Consider the following 21,627-nt stretch of genomic DNA (forward strand, 5'->3'; position numbering starts at 1 on the left):
AGATACTGTACTGTTTCTAAATGYGAAAGACACATATATTTACCTTTAGAAGTAATGGATACCATACCTTTCAGAAAGAATGCTACAGAAAACAAGCAACTGTAGAGACATTTCAGCATCTCCACTCCTTAGTTAAGTACTCAACTGGACTATAAGACTACCCTAGGCTATATATTTTGCTTCTTCTTTCCATTCTGTCCATTGTGCAGGGCATAAAACAGACTGTAGTAAAGGAGTGCAAGAATGTTTGAAAATAATGAATGGATAAAAAGTCACCTTTAGGCAAGCAGGGCAGGAAAAGAATTCTACTGTAGCTTTTTTGATTCTTATGCCTTTACTTAATTGCAAGGGAAGAGTGATTCATTAATGACCAGTAACTCAGATAGGCAGCAAGTCATGTTCTCCTCACTCTCTCAATTACTTTAATAAAGATGGTGCACAAGTACATGCTGCTGCTAATATCAACATGCTATGTGTCATTTAGCTTCATACTTCACAGATAGAATTGGAAAAATTAAACAGAAGAGACAAGTTTTGATGGTGCCCCTTGCAGACAGAACAAGCAGGGCAAAATACAGGAAAACAGCACAGGATAGATTAATATCAACTGCAAAAATACAAAAGCTTGTGTGCACACAAGCTGTGTCTGTGTGTGTGCACATGTGTGTGTGTGCACGCTTCCATGTAAGAAAGTTATCACATGGTTTTAGTGGACTACCAAGTGTAGCAAAATGGAAGAAAAAGGAAAACCTGCTCAGAAATACATTATAAATAAAAATGATGCCGAGAAAGCTCATATAAGCTCTGCAAAAGATTAGCGATTCAGGGGGAAAAAAAAGCTAATGACATTTATGAAATGCACTGTGATAATGCCCTATCTGCAAAGGGTAAGGAATCTTAGGTCACACAATCTTAGTTATATTTTTACAGTTAGAGCAATACAGGTAAGCCTAGATGAACAGCCACTCATGAATGTCTTTTGAGTAAGAGTCTGAATGAAGCAATTCAAGTCCAAGTTGGAATTTGGATAGCCTATGCCCATCAATGCAGTGAAAAAGAGGCTTCCTGCTCTCAGAGTATAATGTGAAAGCCAGGCAGTGATTTTTAAATGAAAAGGAACTGTGCTTTTATGTCATGGCTTTAAAAAAAACCAACCAAMCAAACAAGTATTACAAGCAACTGAAGATCAGGTTTTTAAATCCTTAAGAAAAAGCTTCTTAAACCTGAAATTTTATTCRTATCTGCATACTTGCACAGAAATTATTCCCTTCTCCTTGACTGAAAAGCTGTCCCTATACAAACCTAGCTATATCCCCCCACTAATTATTTGATTTATTCTGCAGTCTCTGCAGTGAAATTGAAAGGCAAAAGACATTTTTTCCATTCATTTTTCCACTCAAAACCTGTRTTTTAACCCTCTTTTCAACAAACTGTGAATAGGTCTTCACATTCTAATAAACTCAAGATTTTAATTCTACAAAACACATCCATCACTCTTTTCTACATGTGGGTCATTGCAACCTCACTGTTTTGATACAAAAAAAATYCCCCAAACAAAAAAAGGTTCAAGTGTCAAGACTGCCAAATAAAAACAAAAATAAGGTGGCCTTTAAAGCTCTCTCTAAAAAAGGGAAAGAAGGCACCTTTGGAGAAGACTCCTTTTCATGGATTTTTTAGCATTTTTACTACACAGGGCTAAAAGCAGTCTTCTGAAGAGAAGGCATCTGCAATACTGGGTAATCTTGTCAAGRAATGTCAGTGTTTAAAAAATTAATTTTATCAAAACAGAAATACAACAAAACAAAACAACCTTCCTTCCCTGTATGCACAATTATARCAGTCAACTCTAATATATTAGTCATGTCATCATATACCTTATCTGGAGTCATCAGCACAGTAGGCTCACTTTTTATTCCAGATTGATGAATATTAACAAACATTCCTGATTCCAGCAGACCTGTTGATCTGACACAAACAGCACATAGTTTAATTTTCTGGGGATTTCAGAAAACAGAGGTACCTCCTTCTGATTAGAATTCACACACCTTGCTGTTTCATTGTCCGTTACAAAAGTTGGAGTAGCAGCTAATGGACTGCGAAGATCTTTCCGAATGTAGATCTTTTCTGTAGAAGCTGCACAGTTTGAAGATTTTTCTCTTGACACTTCAATAGGTTTCCTCTCACATTGGACAGCTAACAGAACAGTATGCAATTAAGTCACACTACAAATTAGTCTAAGAAATAATACTTGTTTTTTCTCTTTATTTATTCTGCAATTTTAATGATTCTGAGAATTTCCAGAGAAGCTGAAACTTAAAAAATAACCCCAAACTACCCAATAAGCTAACAATTTGAGCAAAAAAACCAATTTGTGTCCCCCCCCCCAGCTTGATTTGTTCTTTATGGAATGACACAATAGTCAAAGTCTGAGGCCAAACACATAAACTTAATAATTTTTCAAGTTACAATKAAGTGAGAAACTCCTTTATACCTGATTTCAAATTTGGATCCTTAACAGATGGCTTACTGCTTCCCTCTCTCAATTTCACTAGCTCACACAGTTCATTTATAAAGGACTCTCAGTACCCTCTCCCATACATTTTGGGTCTAGTTTATAACTTTATGCACTTCATGAGATTGCTGAGAAAGAGTCAAGATTCCTTCAAGGGAACAATCACCCCACTGAGGAAGCTACATYACAAGACAGTGCTGAGATTGCTTTCCTCTCCCCACTCCTCTGAGGTACAAGATTTCTTACCTCAAACAATGCTTTCCTCCACTCACTCTTCCAGCATGGCCCAGAGATCTTCCTCCCCCATTTGCCCCCCTCCCACCTCCAGCAATTTTACTCTACTTGAATGGTCTTCTGTGGAGCGGCAAAGCATTGCCAGGGGAACTAAGAGGAGAAGGAGAGAACCACTTTCACCCCCTCAGCTTTTCCTCCTTTAAATGCATTTGTTTCCTCTGCGCTGGAAAACCATTACTTGTTTCCTCTGTAAGGACTGTAAGGAGGAGCATGTCTACAGAGGTTAAAAGGGGGCAGCAAAACAGAGCAGGAGAGCACAGAGAAGAGCTGAAAATTAAGTGGGAATGCAGCAACTACATGGCAGTATCAGAATTCTGAAGAATTCTTGTATTGTTTGGCTTTCTGCATATTTAGTATATACAGAATGGTGTGTATATATATACTAATCTATAGTATGTAGGAGTTGATACTACTGTGGTATTAAAATAACACTACATCCAATATATGGAATTTTAAAAAGGAACTTTAAGTCTCTAGCAATCTGTAAGGATTCCACTCTAGATCACTGTGGATGTCTGCCTTGTGAGTAACTGTCTCTGCTCAGCTTTGCCAAGAGCAAACAGGAACTGTCAGCAACCTCAGCTGTAGAAAAAAAATGACGAGAAGATCGACGGATTCAAAATTTTCAGTAGCTTGATTTACACACAGAAAATTTGAACTGCATATATAAAAACAGAAAATGGAGTCATGCTTGACACTTGCTGCCTAGGAACAACAGTTTCTATTTATCTCTTTTACCCTGTGCAATGTGCTTATTAAGTTTGCATTGTATGTATGACTGAAAGCATTCCAGACTTTTGATTTAAAAGGTTATAACCAATATAACTGTGTATATATATATATATATATACATATAACAATATAACAAATTCTTTTAACATAAAGCATATCTTTTGTAGCACATACTTTAACATAGCTGCTAGCAAAAATGATTTCCTTGTACCAGATTTACACTTCTTATTCAGACTTACAGTCTTGTTTCATTCCAAACGCGATGCATCTCTGCAGCCTACAGTACTGACATCGATTCCGGTGGTGTTTGTTAATGACACAGTCTTTTGTTCCTCGACATGAGTAAACTAAATTCTTCCGTATACTCCTTTTAAAGAATCCTTTGCATCCCTCACAAGTTACTGCTCCATAGTGACGCCCTTGTTATAGAACAACATAAATCAAGGTATTAGTTTTACACTACTACTATCTTTTCTTTCCTTTCCTTGTTTTCAGTTTATATTTATTCAAAATAATGCATTTATGATTTTACCCAGAAAAGGAACAATCTTATTTTTCAACCAGTCACAAATTTTAAAATATATCTCRTGGCTATAAAACTACATAAAAGAATAAGCAAGTCATGTTTCTAGTTTAAAATACTTACACAGGATAAATTTTACAAAAAGGTAAATAACCAAGCTGCTTATTAATTTCTTGCTGGATTTGTTGACAGTAATGTTAAAAAAGCTCAGGAAACAGGTACTTAAGAACATAGGAGAAACTCTTAATGTATACATCTTTAGCAATTTTTARAATTTTTTTCAGAATATCCCTACAGTCAAGTCTGATTATTGCTCATTACAAATTTAGCTGTAGAAATATACCCACTGAATACAATGCAAACATGGAACTGCATACCTAGCATTTGATAGCAGTAGGTGATCACTTCAAAGCTCTACTTTTGCCTTTCATTTTCCTAATGGGATAATGGTGCATCCTTAACTCTTTTAGTAAAACTTCTCATTGAGACAAGTAAACCAAACAGCTAAATTATTTATTTTTCAAAAATCAGTTCTTCTGTGAATTTTCTGGTATATAATACAACCATACAAAAAGTACCACAGAAAAAAAGTTAAGTTTAAACACTACTTTTCATTAGTAAATTATTCTGATCCTGCTATACTGCAAAATACACAAGTATTACTTAAAAGCACCAGTTTTAAGACATACTTGACAATTCCAACAGTTCCTCTGAACTTAAAAGTCTAAAAATAAAAATCACTGATAAACATTCAGAATACATACTGAAGAGGCATCAAGGCTTGTCTTTGAAGTAAGTAGGGCATACTGCAGAAATAAATCTGAAATATGAACCAATTTAAGGAAAAACGTATTTATAGATTCTTTCCTCACAAACTTCCTTATAAGATACCTCAATCACATCTGCTATAATTTTCAAGAGATTGTAACAGGTTTCCCAGATTCCTGTATCACATATATGCATACAAACTGTTATATAAATTAAAGACCCTTAAACTGCTTTTATGTTGTTGCACCACTAAAAAAAAAATAAAAAGAAAAAAGAAAAGTGAATACCTGATGCCTTATCTCCACATACAACACACAGATCAAACACTTTATTTAGGGCCTGTTCTGTGGAAGAGTTGTCTGTTAGGATCTGAAAAAAAAAGTACAGAATGATTTCATTTTTCTTTGTCTTGACATCAAGAAAGATTAAAATAAATTTCATGCTTATGGTTTGCTTCTAAGATAAGGGTGCAGATCTACAAAGTATGAGGTTTTCTCAACTACATTTTACAGTCTTCATAGAAACAAAGGAGCTATGTGCCACTGTGTTCCTATTCAGGATGGAATCAAAGTTTTACGTGTAATACTTTTCAAGATTTCTTCTATCTAAATGCTACTTCTGCAGAACAGACTGATATTTTGAAATACATTTAGTATATGCATATTCTTACCTTTTGTTCAGTTTTGTGTTTAGAGAAAAATCATATATCCTAAAGACCTGGTCATAGTAAAAAAAGAGACTTAAGCACTAAATAAAACAAAAGAATCCTTTGTGGAAGACATTATTTCTACATTCAGATTTGTTAACTCATCATAACATACAAATAGTGGACCAATAGAAAATATATTCYGAAAACATTATCATTAACTATCAGCAGTACATAGTTTGCATATTTAGGTGCCCAGTAACTGCTTGATGTTATTACAGTATTCTTGTCTTTCCTTATTAATTAATCTCTTGTACCTGTAAGCTTTGTTAGCACATCACCTTTGATCCACAGCACCTCAGGGTAGGCGCAATAGCCTTCTCTTTGACCTATAAAATTCTACCAGGCCAAGACATAAATAAAGCACAGCTAAAACTAAATTTAAAAAAGGAGCACACACACAATCACGTAAGTCAAATGTCATCCCGACAATAATGTACAACAGAAGACAGCAAATTTTYGAGTAAGAAGTGATATAAATATATAGTTTTAAGAGTTTCTAATGTCTACTGTGTCTTAATGGGAAGGCCGACTCTTTCATTCCTGTTTTGCGTATTCAAAGTAGGATCTCTGATAAAAAGAAAGGTATCTCTGACTGAATATACACATATCCTCTGTAGAGAAAATTTAAAATTATCTTTTTTGGAACATTTTAAAAATCATACAGACTATACATAYAGAAATGTTTAACAAACCTATTTCTGGTTAACCTTTATTAACAAGACTATCTCACAAATTCATCTTTTTTTTTTCAATATTAACATCTTTTTAAAAATATACTTGATGAGTTAATAGAAAATTAAGCTTTCATTCCTTCCTAATTTGCATTACTGCTGATATGTATGTTCAAGACMCTATATAAAATAAACATAATTCTAAGTCCTTCCATAGATCAAACCTGTGCTGAAACTGGAAGTTTCACTTAAGTAAGGACTACAGAATGTGGCCCATGAGGAGATGATACTCTCAGACTCAGAGAACTCAACAGCTGACTTGAATACGTAGAATAAGAATTGCTGATAAAGATGATGAAGAGCCACTGGAGGTGAAAAAGACAATGGGAGGAAGGGCCTTGCAAAGTAAGTGAATGAAAGATAGGATGCAATGAAAGAGAAGTTTTCTGCATAGCAAATGGAAGGGATTTTCAAGTGAAGGCTACAGAATTAAAAAATGCAAAATTGAAGATGAGAAGATTATTCAGGACAGAAAAATATGAAAAAGCCCAAGGGGCATGCAGTTGAATACAAACATTACTCTATTTCACCAACATTAAGTGGAAAAAAAAATCCCTACCAATATATCTGAATTGACAAAAGAACAAACTACCTTAGTAACAGAATACTCTGATTGCATCTCATGCTATCCTATTTTGCCCACATTGTACAACTAGAACTGGAGCTTTGAACTGATCAACCAGATTTTCCCTACATCGAAATCTTACTTTTTTAAATCAGTGTGATACACTTCTCATCTCTCATCTTTTAGGGTGCCTTTGAAAATAATTTTCTACAAGGATTACTAGAAACTACATCCCACTGCTTTATGCTTTTGTTGAGGTTTGCATAAGATACAAATGTATGACACTACAACGCATGCTGAAATTCCTCTCAATCAGATTGACTTTTGCYACCTCTTCCATATTAACAGCAATCAGAAATTCAGATCAGAGTTCTTTGGAGCAAAGATCTTGTATATCCACTTGCAAAKATTTATTAGTTTCAAAAAATATGTAATACACAATACAGAATTATGCTTCAAGCTTGCACATATGGGTAGTTAATCAGAAATGTGGACTAGCTCCCAGACAAGCACAAACTAAAACGATCAGGAGAGTTCAGTTTTGAAAAAGATTACCTGACACAGGATAAAACAGAGCTTTACAAGAACAGCAGAATCCTTTATTGTTTTTTCTCACAGTGCAAGAGACACCTAATGAAATWTTTCTCAGAAGATAAGTACTCTTTGCATAACACACAATTATACCACAGAATTTATGGCAACAGGATATTGTGCAGACCAAAGCATAAATGGTCTATTAAAATAACAAAAAAAGTTATTAAACTAATTAATGGAGAGTTAGCTCCAGAGTTAGCTATCAAATGTGACAGTCTCACTATAAACTTCAAATCAGGAGCTCTCTGGAAGCCACTGACTACTGCAAGCGAAAGAATATGCTCAGAAAGACTACTATTCACTTGTCTCATTTTTAATACCTTTCCCTATGCACATGTTTTATAACGGACTAAATGGACTGTTAGTTTAACAGTCCTTATGGTGTCTGGCCTACCACACTGATCTATTTAACAGCAGCRTAAATGTACATGGATAAATCAGTATGCAATAATGCTACGCTTCAGCTGATGTGCAGTCGTGTCCTACTTTATTCAAATGGAGCTCACATCTCCCAAGCCTTCTGTGCATGCTTTCACACTCTTCAAATCAGGGCCACCGTGTGCTCTTTAGGGGAGGATGTGGGCCAGAAAATTCAAAAGTCAGAGGGTGAGGGCTAAGGAAGCAGCACACACAATTTGTGTGGGACTAAAGAGCACCKGGGGCCTGTCTAGGCAGCTTCAACCCTGACAATCCCACATCAATAACCCCAGAATCTTTAATATTGCTTTCCCACCCTCACTGTGTAATGTACTTGCCTACTGTACAGTCTCTCTCAGAACCTACTTTTKGAAAACAATTCACACAGTTCAATAGTAGTTTCAACAGTATGTGAAAAGGAAAACAAAAACAAAAAAATGTTAAGTGATAAAGACAAAGGAGAAGAGAGCAAGTTTTCAATGGTATTCAAAAATAGATGGAGATTCAATGAAGCAGAAATAAGAAGGACTGTCAGTATGGCAGGAGCTGGAAATGACAAAAATAACAACGGTCTTTCTAACCTCAATGAGCCAGGGTATAAATTTAAAAAGCAACAAATTTACAAAAACCAATTTGTTTTCTTCATAATTTCTAAGTATTTGTGCCACGTCCTAATGCAAGGAAAAGCATACAGTTGAAAAAACAAAACTCAAAAAAGGAGAACTCAGACAGACATATTTGGAAATAAAACATCTCCTCTTATCCCATTTGAACCAATATTATGAAATAAAGTGCATTATCTACCTGGATATGTTGTGCAGATATATCAGGGGATGCAAAAAACAGTTGGTTGACACCTGCGGCATCTGGAGTTGCTAGGAAAACTTTTCCTGGAGTGGAATCTTGTCTGGCAAGGATCACCTTGCTTGGGGTAGAGCCATCATGATTTGTTAGGATGAACTGCTTGCCTGCTGAGCTCTGATCAAGTGCTGTAACAATCTGAATCTTCTGGCCCGTCTGCTGATCTGTGACAATCTAACAATACATTTATCTCAAATTGTTAYGGTAAATTAAGTTCAGTCTTAGGACCCAATCTGGGCACTGAAGATAATGGGATTTTTGCCCTTGGTGTTTGTGAAGCAGGATCGTCTCCCCCTCTGTCACACAAGAGTCACACAAACTCAGGCAAAACCATGGATTTTCACTTTATTTTAAACACACTTCAGCCAAGGGTGTCTGAAGTCAAAACCCGAATTCAGGTTAGTTTTACATGGCCCATGCTTCTACAACACTGCCGAGACCTCTGCCAAGTTGTCTGCAACGCAGCCCTAGAACCTGCAAAGTTCTGARAAACCTGAACTTCCCCCAGATTCACGGTGTCCCGCAAGAGGTGCTCGGCACCTCCCACATTTGGATGCTTAACAAGGAACTTTCTAACATCACAACTCTACATCTACTTCCAAGTGAAAAAAAAAAAAAAGAAATATTAAACAACAAGAAAAGCAATAATCTTCTTTCACCTGTATACAGATCTTAGGCTTTAGATTTTTTTTTTAATAAAATAATTCAAACGGTACCTCTCTCTGCCATTTTCTCTTCTATTAATGGAAAACTTAATTATGAAATGAAACATTAAGAAATTAAGAACAGGTCTACATTATCTTTTTCATTTCATCTCTATTTTCAAGTACAAATATAGCCGATTTTTATTAAACTTTTGCCCTCTGCCCTTCATTGAACTCTGTTTTCTGCTAACTTTGTCAGAAGTTCATAATGCTCAAAGACAATAGTTAAGATTACACCTCTCTTGCATTACGAATCTTMCTTTTAATCACTTCCTGTCTTTCTCCATACAGAAGTCTGTACCAAAAACTGCCTGGCTGATTCTGAGGACTAAGGAGAACCATTCTACAAACACTATTTTCTGCAAATTAKTTTTTGAATTACAAATCAGTAAAACAAGTCCAATTTAAAAGTTTTAATAACCAAACATTAATACACATCCACCCATCCTTAACACACACATGGTCCTTATCACTGATGAAATCATTTATAATGTCTTCATTAACTTCACTTAAGTAGGGCAGCAATATTAYATATATTTTCTAGGTGGAAAATGGGGGCACGAAGAAATTCAGTGAGGTATAATTTCACACAAGTCTGATTTTTATCAGCGTTGCTACTGCACCTTCACAATTAGCACATTAGTTTCTCCAAATGTTCAATGTTTTCAATTTGTTTAATTCAATGTATTTAATTTGTTTCTCCAAATGTTCAATGTTCTCCAAATGCTCAATGTATGTTTCCAAAACTTTGCTTAGCTTACATTTGAAAAAGAAACGCAGCAAGAAAAGTATTAATTATTGAGTATCTAATTTCAGCAGAGATAAATCAATACCACCAAATTTCAAATATTCAGCAATTATAAGAGTCAAAATATACAAAAGGAATGTATTTCTTTCTAGTGGCCTTTTGTTATTTGTATTTTTAGGGAACACATTTCCAAATATTTCTCTGCAAAAAACAGAATTAAAACCTTACTTAGCCTAGAAGTACAGGTAAGATTATAAAACTCCAGAGGCTAAAGATGTAAGGGATGTTAACTACTCTGAGACTTGGAGAGTAGGGTGAGAAGATGGAACAAAACCCCCATATCAGTTACCAACCTCATTAACATGGGGTTTTGCATTCTGTTTTCTGAGCTAGCCACATGTCCAGCACTGTGAATGACTGTGGCAGTCCACTGTTTCTCCTTCCATTTCCTCTCTGTTGGTTCTACACTCTTTAGAAGGKAAACATTTTAATTCTCCTTTTAATTTTCTCCTCTCATTCCATTTTTCTTCATTTTACAAACTTCATTTCTTGTGTCATTTCTGACTATTTCTAAGTAGCTCCCCTTCCCCCTTCCTTACAAACACCTCTACTTTATTGGGATTAGGAGAAATCTGCTGCATAACATTTTTAAATAGGTGCATACAGGTACAAAAGCAGAACACAGAATATTGTGCTGTTTCTTGAATTTCCACACCTGTTCTTTAAAAGATAAATTTACCTAAAGTCAGCCTCACTACTAAAATTTGAAACTGCAATTGTATACATAAAAAACATTTAAAAAATACACCATATTCTTTATCTGGGTAGTTTTATATTATACATAACTCAAAAAAAATCTATGTCGAAAATAACCAACATATAAATTTCAGCTAAAGATGAAGGTATTTTTTGATAATATATATGTTAAATTCTGAACACAGCTGAACATTTATACCATCTCTGAACCAATATGCTTTCCTATAGTAGTCCAGTTCCATATTTCACTTGTGGATAAATACAACAGGATGGTAGGCAGAAAAATTATTGCTAATTCATAAAATTCATTTCATAAAGAATGTCCCAATTCTTCAAGTGGCTTCCTGGCAATCTAGGGGGCTGCCCAAGCAGATCTTGATGCATAAGATAGAAATCTAGCGAACAGTGTTACTTTAAGTATTATTTTGTTATTTTATCCATACAAAGGTATCTAATCTACACAAACGCCTTCTGCTAGCTCTAAAACATTTGGCAGCTGACACAGGCACAACAGAAAGCAGTTTAAGCAATTAAGAGCAGTCTGTCTGCACCTGGCCACTAACAGTCATATACCGGCACAAACTCCACTGAAATCACAAAGAGAGTAGCTGTTCATCTAAGTATAACAACTTGCAAGAGCTAAATGTTCAATAATCAGAGGAAAAAAAAAAAACACTCATCTTCTCAAGGGAATCCATTGGGGTTTGGTGACAAGGTGACAATACATTATGTTTCCTAATAATCTGAAACTTAATGTTGCCATAGGGATCATGTTACAAAACAAAAATTTAGTAATTCAGGATTGCCTTCTTAAAAATACATTTTCCCCACATCTTTCATTTAAGCATCTTGATGGTAGTAGGMCAGTTTGTTTTCTTTTACGGCTTTTTAAGTCTTTTTTTTAAACAAGTCTTGACCTCTATTTGAACATCATTTCAATAAATTAATTACCTAAATAAGCCAGAATTCATGTTTTAGAAAAAAAAGTCTGTAAACATATGTAGAATACACTAGTTTGTAACAGAGCTGGTTTCGAACAGAAATGTCCATTTAGGAACAAATGACCATTAACTTCTATCCTCAAAAGCAGAATGTTAACATTCTCTAAAAAGGGAGACTAGTAAAACATATTTTGAAGAACATTTTACTACGCATTTTGTATTTCAAGATGCCAGATAAAGCAAAAAAAAAATTAATTGAAATATACACTTAAAATGAACCAATTTAACATATTCCTTTTGACTATCTTACTGAACTATATATATTTCTCCTAGAAGCAGTTTATTTTTGATTACAAATTCTTTTTGCAAAATTTTCATTACTAAATTCTACCTCTTACCTAATTTATTAGCATTTATAGTGTTGCCATGTTTGTAGAGCCTGTTACAGGAAGCATCCCATTCTACTAAGTGTTGTTCCACACATAGCAAGAGACAGTTCCTGTCCCAAAGAGCTCACTGTCCATTTTGGAGCAAATACGTGTAGTGAAAAACGACAGAGGACAAAGTAGCTGTGAAACACGGGATCTTCCAGCTACCTGAGATGATGAAAAACTATATAAAGGCCCCTGAAAAATAACAACCTTTAGAAACACAATTCTTCCACGTTCATCCGATCTGCAGTAGCTGCAGTCCCTACCCAAAAGCAGTCCTCTCTTCTCCCCCTCAGTGGCTGACACACAAGGGTTTAGAAGTCTGCAACTGGCTCTGAACGGACAGAGCTGTCTTGCTGTTCAAAAATAAAGGCTCACGGTTTTAGACACTGTCCCACATTCAGACCCTGATGCTGAGATTACATTAAATGGCTTACATTACAAATTACAAGGGGCATTATAGCACACACAGGTTTTGATGGGAAAACAGAAAAAGAGACAGCAACTGATTAACATAAACTAGTCATTTAAAGGTACAGCTATACCCAAAGTAAAGGCTAACATAGAAAAGTCATAGAGATACCTGAAAGAATAAAGATCTGCTGAATAGGTAAGACTGGCATCATGAATAAGAGTACAGGTAGAGAGGTGATAAAACAAAAGATCATGTGTGGGGCAGGGGCAGCTGTGAACAGTCTTGGAAGGTAGGAAAAAGCTTGAATGCAATGCACTGAAACAGGAAATACCAGTGAAAAATACTGAAGAGTGAAGCAGCAAAAGAAAAAGCAGCCAACATTATGCTAGCAGCTAGCTCACCTAGTGTGTCTCTCTGTGCAACAACATGTATCTGACAACAGTCTAAAATTTGTTCYGCAGTTGTATTTTTCTCTAAGAGGAAATTTAAAAACAATGTGCTTGCAGGGACTCACACTGACTTTTAAGGGATGAAAAGTAAAATTCTATTCCCCAAATTCTCTTCATCTCCATATACATACACATCTGTGCTGATTATGGTTTCACTACCCACAGTGCCAAAAAACTTCCTACCTTCAACTAAATGCAGGAGACTATTACCTCACTAGTCTACAAAGTAGTATAGTGGGATGCATAACATTGGCTGAGACAGCCAACAACCAACATGCTTTAAAGCACTCTCAGGCTTTAGCTTGCCAGTACTTTTTATGACTTGTTTCAATAATACCAAAAATATAGCTGCTTACTATGATCCCTGCAGCATTCCCTCCCCTGCAAAGTATAGAAATGTTCTAAGAACTCAGCTGAATTACCAAATCTAAAAGCTATTCAGCTTTTAAAGAGCAATGGTATTGGAAAAAGTCCTTTTCTGTTCCATGTTTCTAATTTTTGTAAATCTTAAAATTCTTAAGACAGAAAAGTAGGAAAAGTCTTTCATTAGCTGGTTTTGGACCCAATTAACACAATTTTTAACTAATGTAGGCAACAGATCCCAAACAGGAGGGAATTCTCCAGATCTGAAAAGTAGAAACAGTGCCGGAATGTTTTCTAGACCTTTCACTCCTGTTTATATAGAAATGATCTCTGCCATCCAGGACTGAATAGTTACATCTCAGTAAATAACATGAAGCAAATAAAAAAGAATCATATGTAAAAACTAGCAGAAAAAAAATACTTCAGCACTGCTTGTAAAATATACTGGACAAAGCATACCTGTATGCGCTGTGGTAAAGAGAGGCCTGAATCCGCAGGGACAATCTGTATTCGTTGTGCTGTCCCATCCATTAGTGTCTGCGTAACAGATCCTTGGGAATGGGTAATCTAAAAAGAAGAAACAAATACAGTGGATTGACAARGGATGTACTGCAGTACTACCATATGGTTTCACCACTTCTGATTGCTCTGCAGAAGGCTTGAGGAGTGTGACATTTTTACTGTAAAAGGAATCTAATTAATAGCTTAATTCTGCAGGTTAGAAAATTCTACTATTTTCAATGTTTTAAAGCCATTTTATAACACCTTCCAACACAAAATAYAGAAGCATTTCTGGTAAAGCTATTAATTGCTGACAAATCCACATAATCAGATTGACTATTTTCTGAGTTATAACTGCTGATATGTATGAGAGACATAYCTAACAGGATACCTTTTATCATAGCTGTGCCACATTTTGCCACATATGTATGTGTGCACTAACTTATTTTTACCTCAATGCTTTACTGAAAGTGACAAAAGAATTTTTGGTGTGGTAACACAGCAGTTGTCCTTTCCTGTTCTGCTAAGCCTTGAACCAGTAAAAACAGAGTAACAGAATTCTATACTGGAGAACTGTCAAGAAAGTCAGAGTAAATTAATGAAATGTGTGAGGTCAGTAAGCAAAGCATCTTAAAACAAACTTAAACTTCCATGTGAATGCTCTGAGACAGTTTGTGGAAGTGCTTTAACTATTATGAATATTTTTTATTTCTTAACATGCCATAATGCAAAGGTATGCAGTGGAAAGTGYTACCCATTACATTATCTGTCAATAAATACTAAGAAGTCCAACTGCTATTTACACAGGCTTCAGTAAAGCTGGACTCACTGTAGTACAAAYGAGGTATTTGTCTTCACAGGGTATTCATATACCTTCAGACTGGCATTTTTGACTTAACTTAAAATCCCTAGCAACTTGCTCAAACTCTTTGCACCAGAACTAGTTACACAGTTCAAAAATTCTGTAACATCCTGCAATTCTGTATTAATAATATTTCCCAACATTTACACTATTACAAAAACATTCCTATTCCACTGTACTTTTTTTTTTCTGGGATTAATATAAAGAATATATATCTGTATCTGCAGTAAGGGTACAGTTTAGTGGCTGGTTGAAAGCTTTGTTGTTCCTGCTGGATTAGTTTCCTGATTTTGCTGACCAAACCGCCACGTACGTGCATTGTACCAGCATAAGGAAGGAGGCCAGAATGCAGCCGGAGGCGAGCATGAGAAGGGGAAGGGGTGGTGGGTAAGCCTTCCCCTTACGGCAGAACTGCCATCAGCCTAAGCTAATTTCAAAATGCCAACCAAAAAGGCATTACTTTCGGTACTCGTCTCAGCTCCTGTGAGTTATCTGCTGCTAACCCTTTAGCTTGGTAGGCAAAACGGGTTGTTTAGTCAGTCAGTGCTCTGGACTAGGACACTGCRGGGTCAAAAACTACCCAGCAAGAGACAGACAGACAGAGGCTATTCTTAACCCAGATCAAACCTTCAATTCAGGTGTCCACAATGCTGAGATGCATCCAAACCAGTGCATGGGTGGAATGAAGCTGCTGAGGGAGTACTTAAACTGCCAGCAGAATCAAAAGAAATCCTTGTTAAACTACTGCCCGAGCAGTTTTTGAACACTGCTTTTGAAAAATATAGTATTTTTCATAACTACAAATACTGTCAGTATTCAAACACTTCATCCAACTCTCTGCTTAAATAAAGGACAAAGAAGAGTCCATTATATAGCAAAATTTAGAGCTTGCAAGAGATACACGCAAGCACAAAAATTTTGCATCAGCCTTTCATATACATGTACATGTGGTGATTTAAAGGCAGCCGGGGTATTATGTGAATTTGTCTTTGCTGTACAAAATTAGCTACATATTCCAGGACTGATTTACACTTGGTCTTTTAAAGTACCATGATCTATGTGCTGCAGAAGGTAAAACTGGTTATCATTCACACAAACTGTCAGTTTGCATTTTTACTTCTATAAGGAATAAAAGTTTTATTGCAGTTAAAAAATACTATTGACTAGAATAATTACAGTATTTGTTTAAAAAAATGTTAAAAATTGTATTTTGCATGTATATGACAGATTCTGTTTAGACAAATATGCAACTTTCTTCTGCTACTGTAACCTGGTAGGACTGCGGAAACAAATGGCCACACACAGTGTACAGAACCACAGATTAAAGAAGGATGATTTGGAGGAGCTCTTGATAGACAGCCTCCCAACTTGAATTAAGGAATGTGATCTTGATGTAGACATACTAATTATCAAACACTCAATGAARTACGATTAATAGTTGGCAGATTCATGGTCAGGCTATAAATTATGTCTTTTTTTTTCCTTTTTCTTCCCTTTTCTTTTTAGTAAATTTTGCTTTTATGCAAAAAAAAAAAAGTCTGACAAAAGAACACCTTCGTGAATATCATCATAAAAATATTCACAATAATTTTGTATTTTAAAATGCTTCATGAACAAGAACTAACATTATAAGGAAATCAGAACTACATTATAGAACACTTCTGATGATTATTTTAACATGACACAGGAGCATCTTTCATTTTTTTAAGAATGGGAAAAACTTTTTTTYCCTTCATATTCCACTTACATAAATCCTATGTAAGATACTCTGCGAAGGCCCCTGTTAAGATCACTTCCCTTGCTGGCTCTCCCTTTCAGGCAGTGCACTCAGGAGCACTCCTTTAACAGCAGTTTTGGCTTGGCGAGTGCTGCTTTGCACTGCCCTCTTTTCAGTCCTAACCCTGTCTGCTTTGTGCCAGGAYGGGCTCCACTTTGTATCAGATAAGGGAACTGATCCAGCTGGAAGGGAAATGAGCTTCCTCTGCTATCCTGTGTTTTTCTTTTCCGTTCTGTCCACCACACAGTGATGCAGAAAGCTAAACCACTGCATTGCGAGCACTGGCACAGTGTGAGAGTAAGTGGCTAAGCGAGGACTGGGGAATGCTTGAGCAGCAGCCCTGCCAAAAAAGAAAGACCAGTCTTGGGCATGGCAGGACCTTCTTAAAGKACAAATCCTAATCTATGCTGCTGACAGAACGATTTCCACGCAAACTGTAAGGCTGCAGTGCCAGAATGATCAGAGACAATCCTGCAACTCCCTACCTACAAACACATCAAACTGCTCCCCTGCTCCTTGGTCGTCTTCTCCCCTGCTTCCCTTCTCTGGGCTGCAGCCTCCTGCACGCTGGCTCTGGTACACACCAGAGCCTTCTCAGCTACCACTCAACTCACTAACCCAGCGGAAAACCTTCCACTTGTTTTGCCTGGGTTAGTTTTCTGCTGGCGTCGGAAGCTGAATCAGCTCCCAGAACAATTTAGCAACTACCGGCACAAGGCAAGTAACAAGAAGAGGACCTTCCCTTCGCAGCGGCACTGAAACACTGCATCAGCTCACTGGCTCATGGAATCACATTTATAACTGGAAAAACAACTCTCATAGAGACTAAAAAACATCATAAAACTCACCATCCTTTTTTGCAAGTGAAATGTATACTTCAACTAGCTTTGGCTAATGTGTTCTTCTGCACAAAACAGAACATGAAATACAGTCATACATTGACCTCCCCAAAGAATTATGTTACTAAAATAAAACCACACTAGACACCCTGCTATCCTATAAAGAGGATGAAGTAGACAATAAATGTACCACATGTGACATACAACACTCATGTCCTTTGAGGTAGCTGCAGCAACTCAGATGCTACAATAATGAAAGGCATAAGAATTTATATAAAGGAGGATTAACATCCCTCTACATCTTTCTATTTGAAATCAAGAATGAAAGGAAGCAAAATTACTTGAAAAATAACTCTATGTACTACACCAGACAGGAAACCAAGAGTGGATATTTCAAGCCAATAAATACCATTTTTCTAGTTCTACCTAATGTAAAGCAGTACTAATTTTAAATAGACTACACTACGATTAAATTTTCTAAAGAGGTATTTATATACTTATCCAGACTTCCAATCTATTTGTGCATCCCTAGATGTACTCAGACTGCAGTACATACATTCTGTACACAGGTTACAGAAAATAAAAATATAAGCTGGCAAAAACAAGAACTGAATCTTCCCCCTGACTTATGACATCAACAAATATTTTACAATGAGGAGCACTGCAAAGTTTTACTTTTGAGAACAACAACAACAAAAAAAAGACAATTGAAGCAATTGCTCAACTGGAAAGTGAAAGTATGTACGGAAAACTCTGGAGGGCAAATTCGTAACTAAGAGCGAGCAAAGCAATCATTATACAACTGAAGCACTCTCTAGAGACTACCACAGGCCTCAAAAGCATAGCTGGAGAACTAGCCACTTAACTAGAAATACTGCTAGATTTTCTTTAGCTTCRTTTCTGTGGATAAATTTTGGCAAGAACGAATTTGCACTATAACTTTAAAATGGGCATAGGAAGTTCTTCCATGGGAGGGTCTTCTGCAGCTTCAGGTATACTTGTGGCTTTGTTTATCAGCCTGTACATTTTATTACTCAAAGTCTTTTAGATAGGACTCAAAGTTTATGTACCTCTCCCATTTGCTGTTCAATAATTTGATGGGCCAGTTCCTCTATGGTTGCCATGATCTTTAATCACCAGAATTTCCTGTCAAAGAAAGGAAAGAAGATGCTTAACATCTATAGCCTCAACAGTAAAAATATCTTGGGAAAAATATAGTTCATCTAAGTAAAGAATCTTCACAGTTATTTGAAGGTGACATTCCTGCAGAATTTAAAGCTCAATTAATCATTTAGTTTCTATTCGCAAACTTATCATTTTACACAGCTAACTCATATGGAGATTTCCTGTTCTTCCCAAAGAGCAACAATATAATAAACTCCAATTTGACAGCAGATGGGTATTACTGGCCAGGACATTAGCAGGGTGTAATTAACATCTTAAAAATTGGAACCTTGCCAACAGTTCTGTTGCTACRTATCAAGGAAAAAAAAAATCCAACTTTTCCTGAACTCGCACTGATTTTATAGGCTTAACAGGATTGCTTAAAGGTCAGATTTGTAATTATTATAAGGCACTACTGGAAGGCAAAACCCAGATGTGTTAACAAAAGAAACAAATAAAAAAACAAAGTTGATTGTTCTACCATCAACACTGCAGCTATAGCGTAAAGTGTCCAAATTTTCCCAAGAATTTTGCAGGATTTAACAGACACTTATATAATGCAATATTAGGTATTCAGATCTAAGCCTTGTTTGTTTGGATATCTATCTACAAATATACTTTAGGCAGTATATAAAAGGAACAGAAATTAAGCTGTGAAGCACCATAAATACTTAATTTTCTGTTAAAAACTGTATTAAAAACATTGTAATATCTATTTTTATATAAGCCAAATATTAAAAGATTTGTCTATATACTAAATTTACTTTGCTTCAAATACACTATACTTAGGTTATACAGGCTTCTCATCGCAGACAAAGTCATAAAGATGTTTAATACTGACATACATATTCCTGTTTGAACCTAAGAATAAACAGTGTCGGTCTAAAAGATTTTTTTACATAGCATGACAGCTTTTTAAATTATTTACAGGCATCACGTAACCATATAAAGAGTCAGAATATTAATGAAAGGAGCTACATATGCAAAAAAGCAGTTAGCTGTGCAACAAATGCATCGAGTTGCTTTTTCACGCTTTCATTTGGCCGGACTTTCTGTGAACTGTCTCCTACCGCAGTGATGACTAAACTCGCGCAAACAATTGTGCGAATAGTGAAGTAGCTCATTGGAAGCCCACTCTGCTCTTAGAAAGAGAAATCTCGTTTGACTAAGCCGAGAACATGTCATCTATCCTGAAAATCTCTCTCGTTTTAAATAAAATACTAGCAACAAAATAACACATTGTCTATACACCCAATGCCAGAAATCTGTACTAGTTCATTCACAAAAAAGCTCAACTCCCTAAAAGCGAATTAGAGAACTATTCAGTAATAAAGACACACTCTTAGGTAAGACCAACTTCAGCACTGACAGACATGCACTTCTTGCAAAAAGTTGTTTTACAAGAAGATGTTACTGCTTTGTGACGTTTTGCTATAGCAGAAATATTGCACATACAACAGTACTTTACCGAAAACGAAGAGTATAAAACTAAAATTCTGAAAATGGGGTCTGATCTCATAGGATGGCCTTGCCTCTGACTCTACTTTGAGAGGGCATTTGGACTAGAGACCCTCTGAGGTCTCTTCCGACCTGAAATGCTCTGTGATTCTTACTTTTTTCAGTTAGGGGAATGCCATGAGTTCCTTGAAATTACAAAAATAACAGTATTTTTAAAGCAGTTTGATTTGCAAATTATTCTTCTTTAAATAGCTGAAGAATCCTTTCAATGCTTCGACATAGACCTACTGTGTTGATATTTTCAAGAATACAATAAAAGATTATCTCATTTCAAACACAATTTTTGCTTCACTAAGGGTCTAGTTTGAATGGCTATGCACAAGAATATACATTTTAGATAGCTTAATCTGATTTTATCCAGCAATAATGATTACAAGCTTAGTACAAGGGAAGAATACATTTTTCCCTACGTCAGCCTGGTCAGATACTACAATCTGAAATCCTTTCTCCATTCTATAATCACTATCTCTAGCATCTTCTGTTTTCCAGAAAAAAAAAATCATCAATACCATTATTTTTCCATCAGAAAAGCCATATCTATAACCTTTCCCATAACAAAGTATGATTTATGGCAGTCACTCCAGTCCCTGCCTTCCTTGGTGGAGCACCCTGCTCCATTTGCTTCATGACATCTTAAAACTTTTAGGAAGAAAAACATTTTCTCCTGAAGCTACAACCACAGTATCCTTCTCTTTTCAAATTCTCTGAAATAACTGATGATGCTACATTTACTGTGTACTCACTTTCACAGAGCTATTTGAATTTAATCAGTTTCTTGCCTTGCCCTGCTTGTTACGCTTCAGTTCCAGCTGCTTCCTTCATTGGCTTCCCCCACAGCCCAGCTCTCCCCTACGGTGCTGATGAAACAGTCGGTCTCCCAGCTCGTGTCTGATAGGCAAGCGAGCAAGGTTTCTTTGATGGTATTTTCCTCAGCCTTTCCGCAGGCAGAATTCTGGTCCCTGTCTTCCATTAGCTAAATAACAATAATGAGCTATTTATGTTAACTGTAAATCTTCCAAGACAGGGAACCCTCAGTCCATTTATTTGCAAAGTGCGGTGTTATACAAAACATCTAACGCTATACCAAAACTGGATTACAGCTATAACCCACACTTCTGCAGATACAGGTCTGTAAGGAACATTTAATATGCCTTCTTCAGCCAGATACTGCTTCATTAAAATTGCTAAAAATATAATAAAAAACCCCTCTCCCTATACACTTTGTGCACTACATACACAAGTTGCACATGCAACACCATTAATATCCTAGTAAGTTAGAAAACAACCATTCAAAATTTATAGCAATTACATTTTGGAGGTGTGCAAAACAAAACAAAACAAAACAACTCCCCCAAACACTAAGATTCAACAAAAACTTTGAAAATGACAGTACTTTTAAGAAAATCTAAACAACTGAACATTCACCTGGATTGATCACAATTCAAATTTATCA

At 36.0% G+C, this 21,627-nt stretch overlaps 1 protein-coding gene across 6 annotated transcripts in view; it reads right to left on the reverse strand.

Moving 5' to 3' along the window:
• NR2C1 (nuclear receptor subfamily 2 group C member 1) overlaps window positions 1-21,627 on the reverse strand; it is a 52,956-nt gene that overhangs the window by 17,093 nt on the left and 14,236 nt on the right. For 3 of the 6 annotated variants that reach the window (XM_085321332.1, XM_085321333.1, XM_085321331.1), the window contains 7 exons: window positions 18,563-18,638; window positions 13,973-14,080; window positions 8,650-8,880; window positions 5,117-5,198; window positions 3,778-3,957; window positions 2,046-2,193; window positions 1,875-1,965 (listed from right to left, as the gene is read on the reverse strand). In XM_085321332.1, coding sequence (XP_085177458.1) covers window positions 1,875-1,965; window positions 2,046-2,193; window positions 3,778-3,957; window positions 5,117-5,198; window positions 8,650-8,880; window positions 13,973-14,080; window positions 18,563-18,616 — 894 coding nt within the window. In that variant the 5' untranslated portion in view covers window positions 18,617-18,638. The remainder of the gene's footprint in view (window positions 1-1,874; window positions 1,966-2,045; window positions 2,194-3,777; window positions 3,958-5,116; window positions 5,199-8,649; window positions 8,881-13,972; window positions 14,081-18,562; window positions 18,639-21,627) is intronic. The other 3 variants (XM_085321336.1, XM_085321334.1, XM_085321337.1) reach the window with 2 other exon arrangements.

This window comes from Rhea americana, unplaced genomic scaffold (genome assembly GCF_003343005.1).
Source record: "Rhea americana isolate MKP2758 unplaced genomic scaffold, rheAme1 scaffold_69, whole genome shotgun sequence".
Lineage (NCBI taxonomy): Eukaryota > Metazoa > Chordata > Aves > Rheiformes > Rheidae > Rhea > Rhea americana.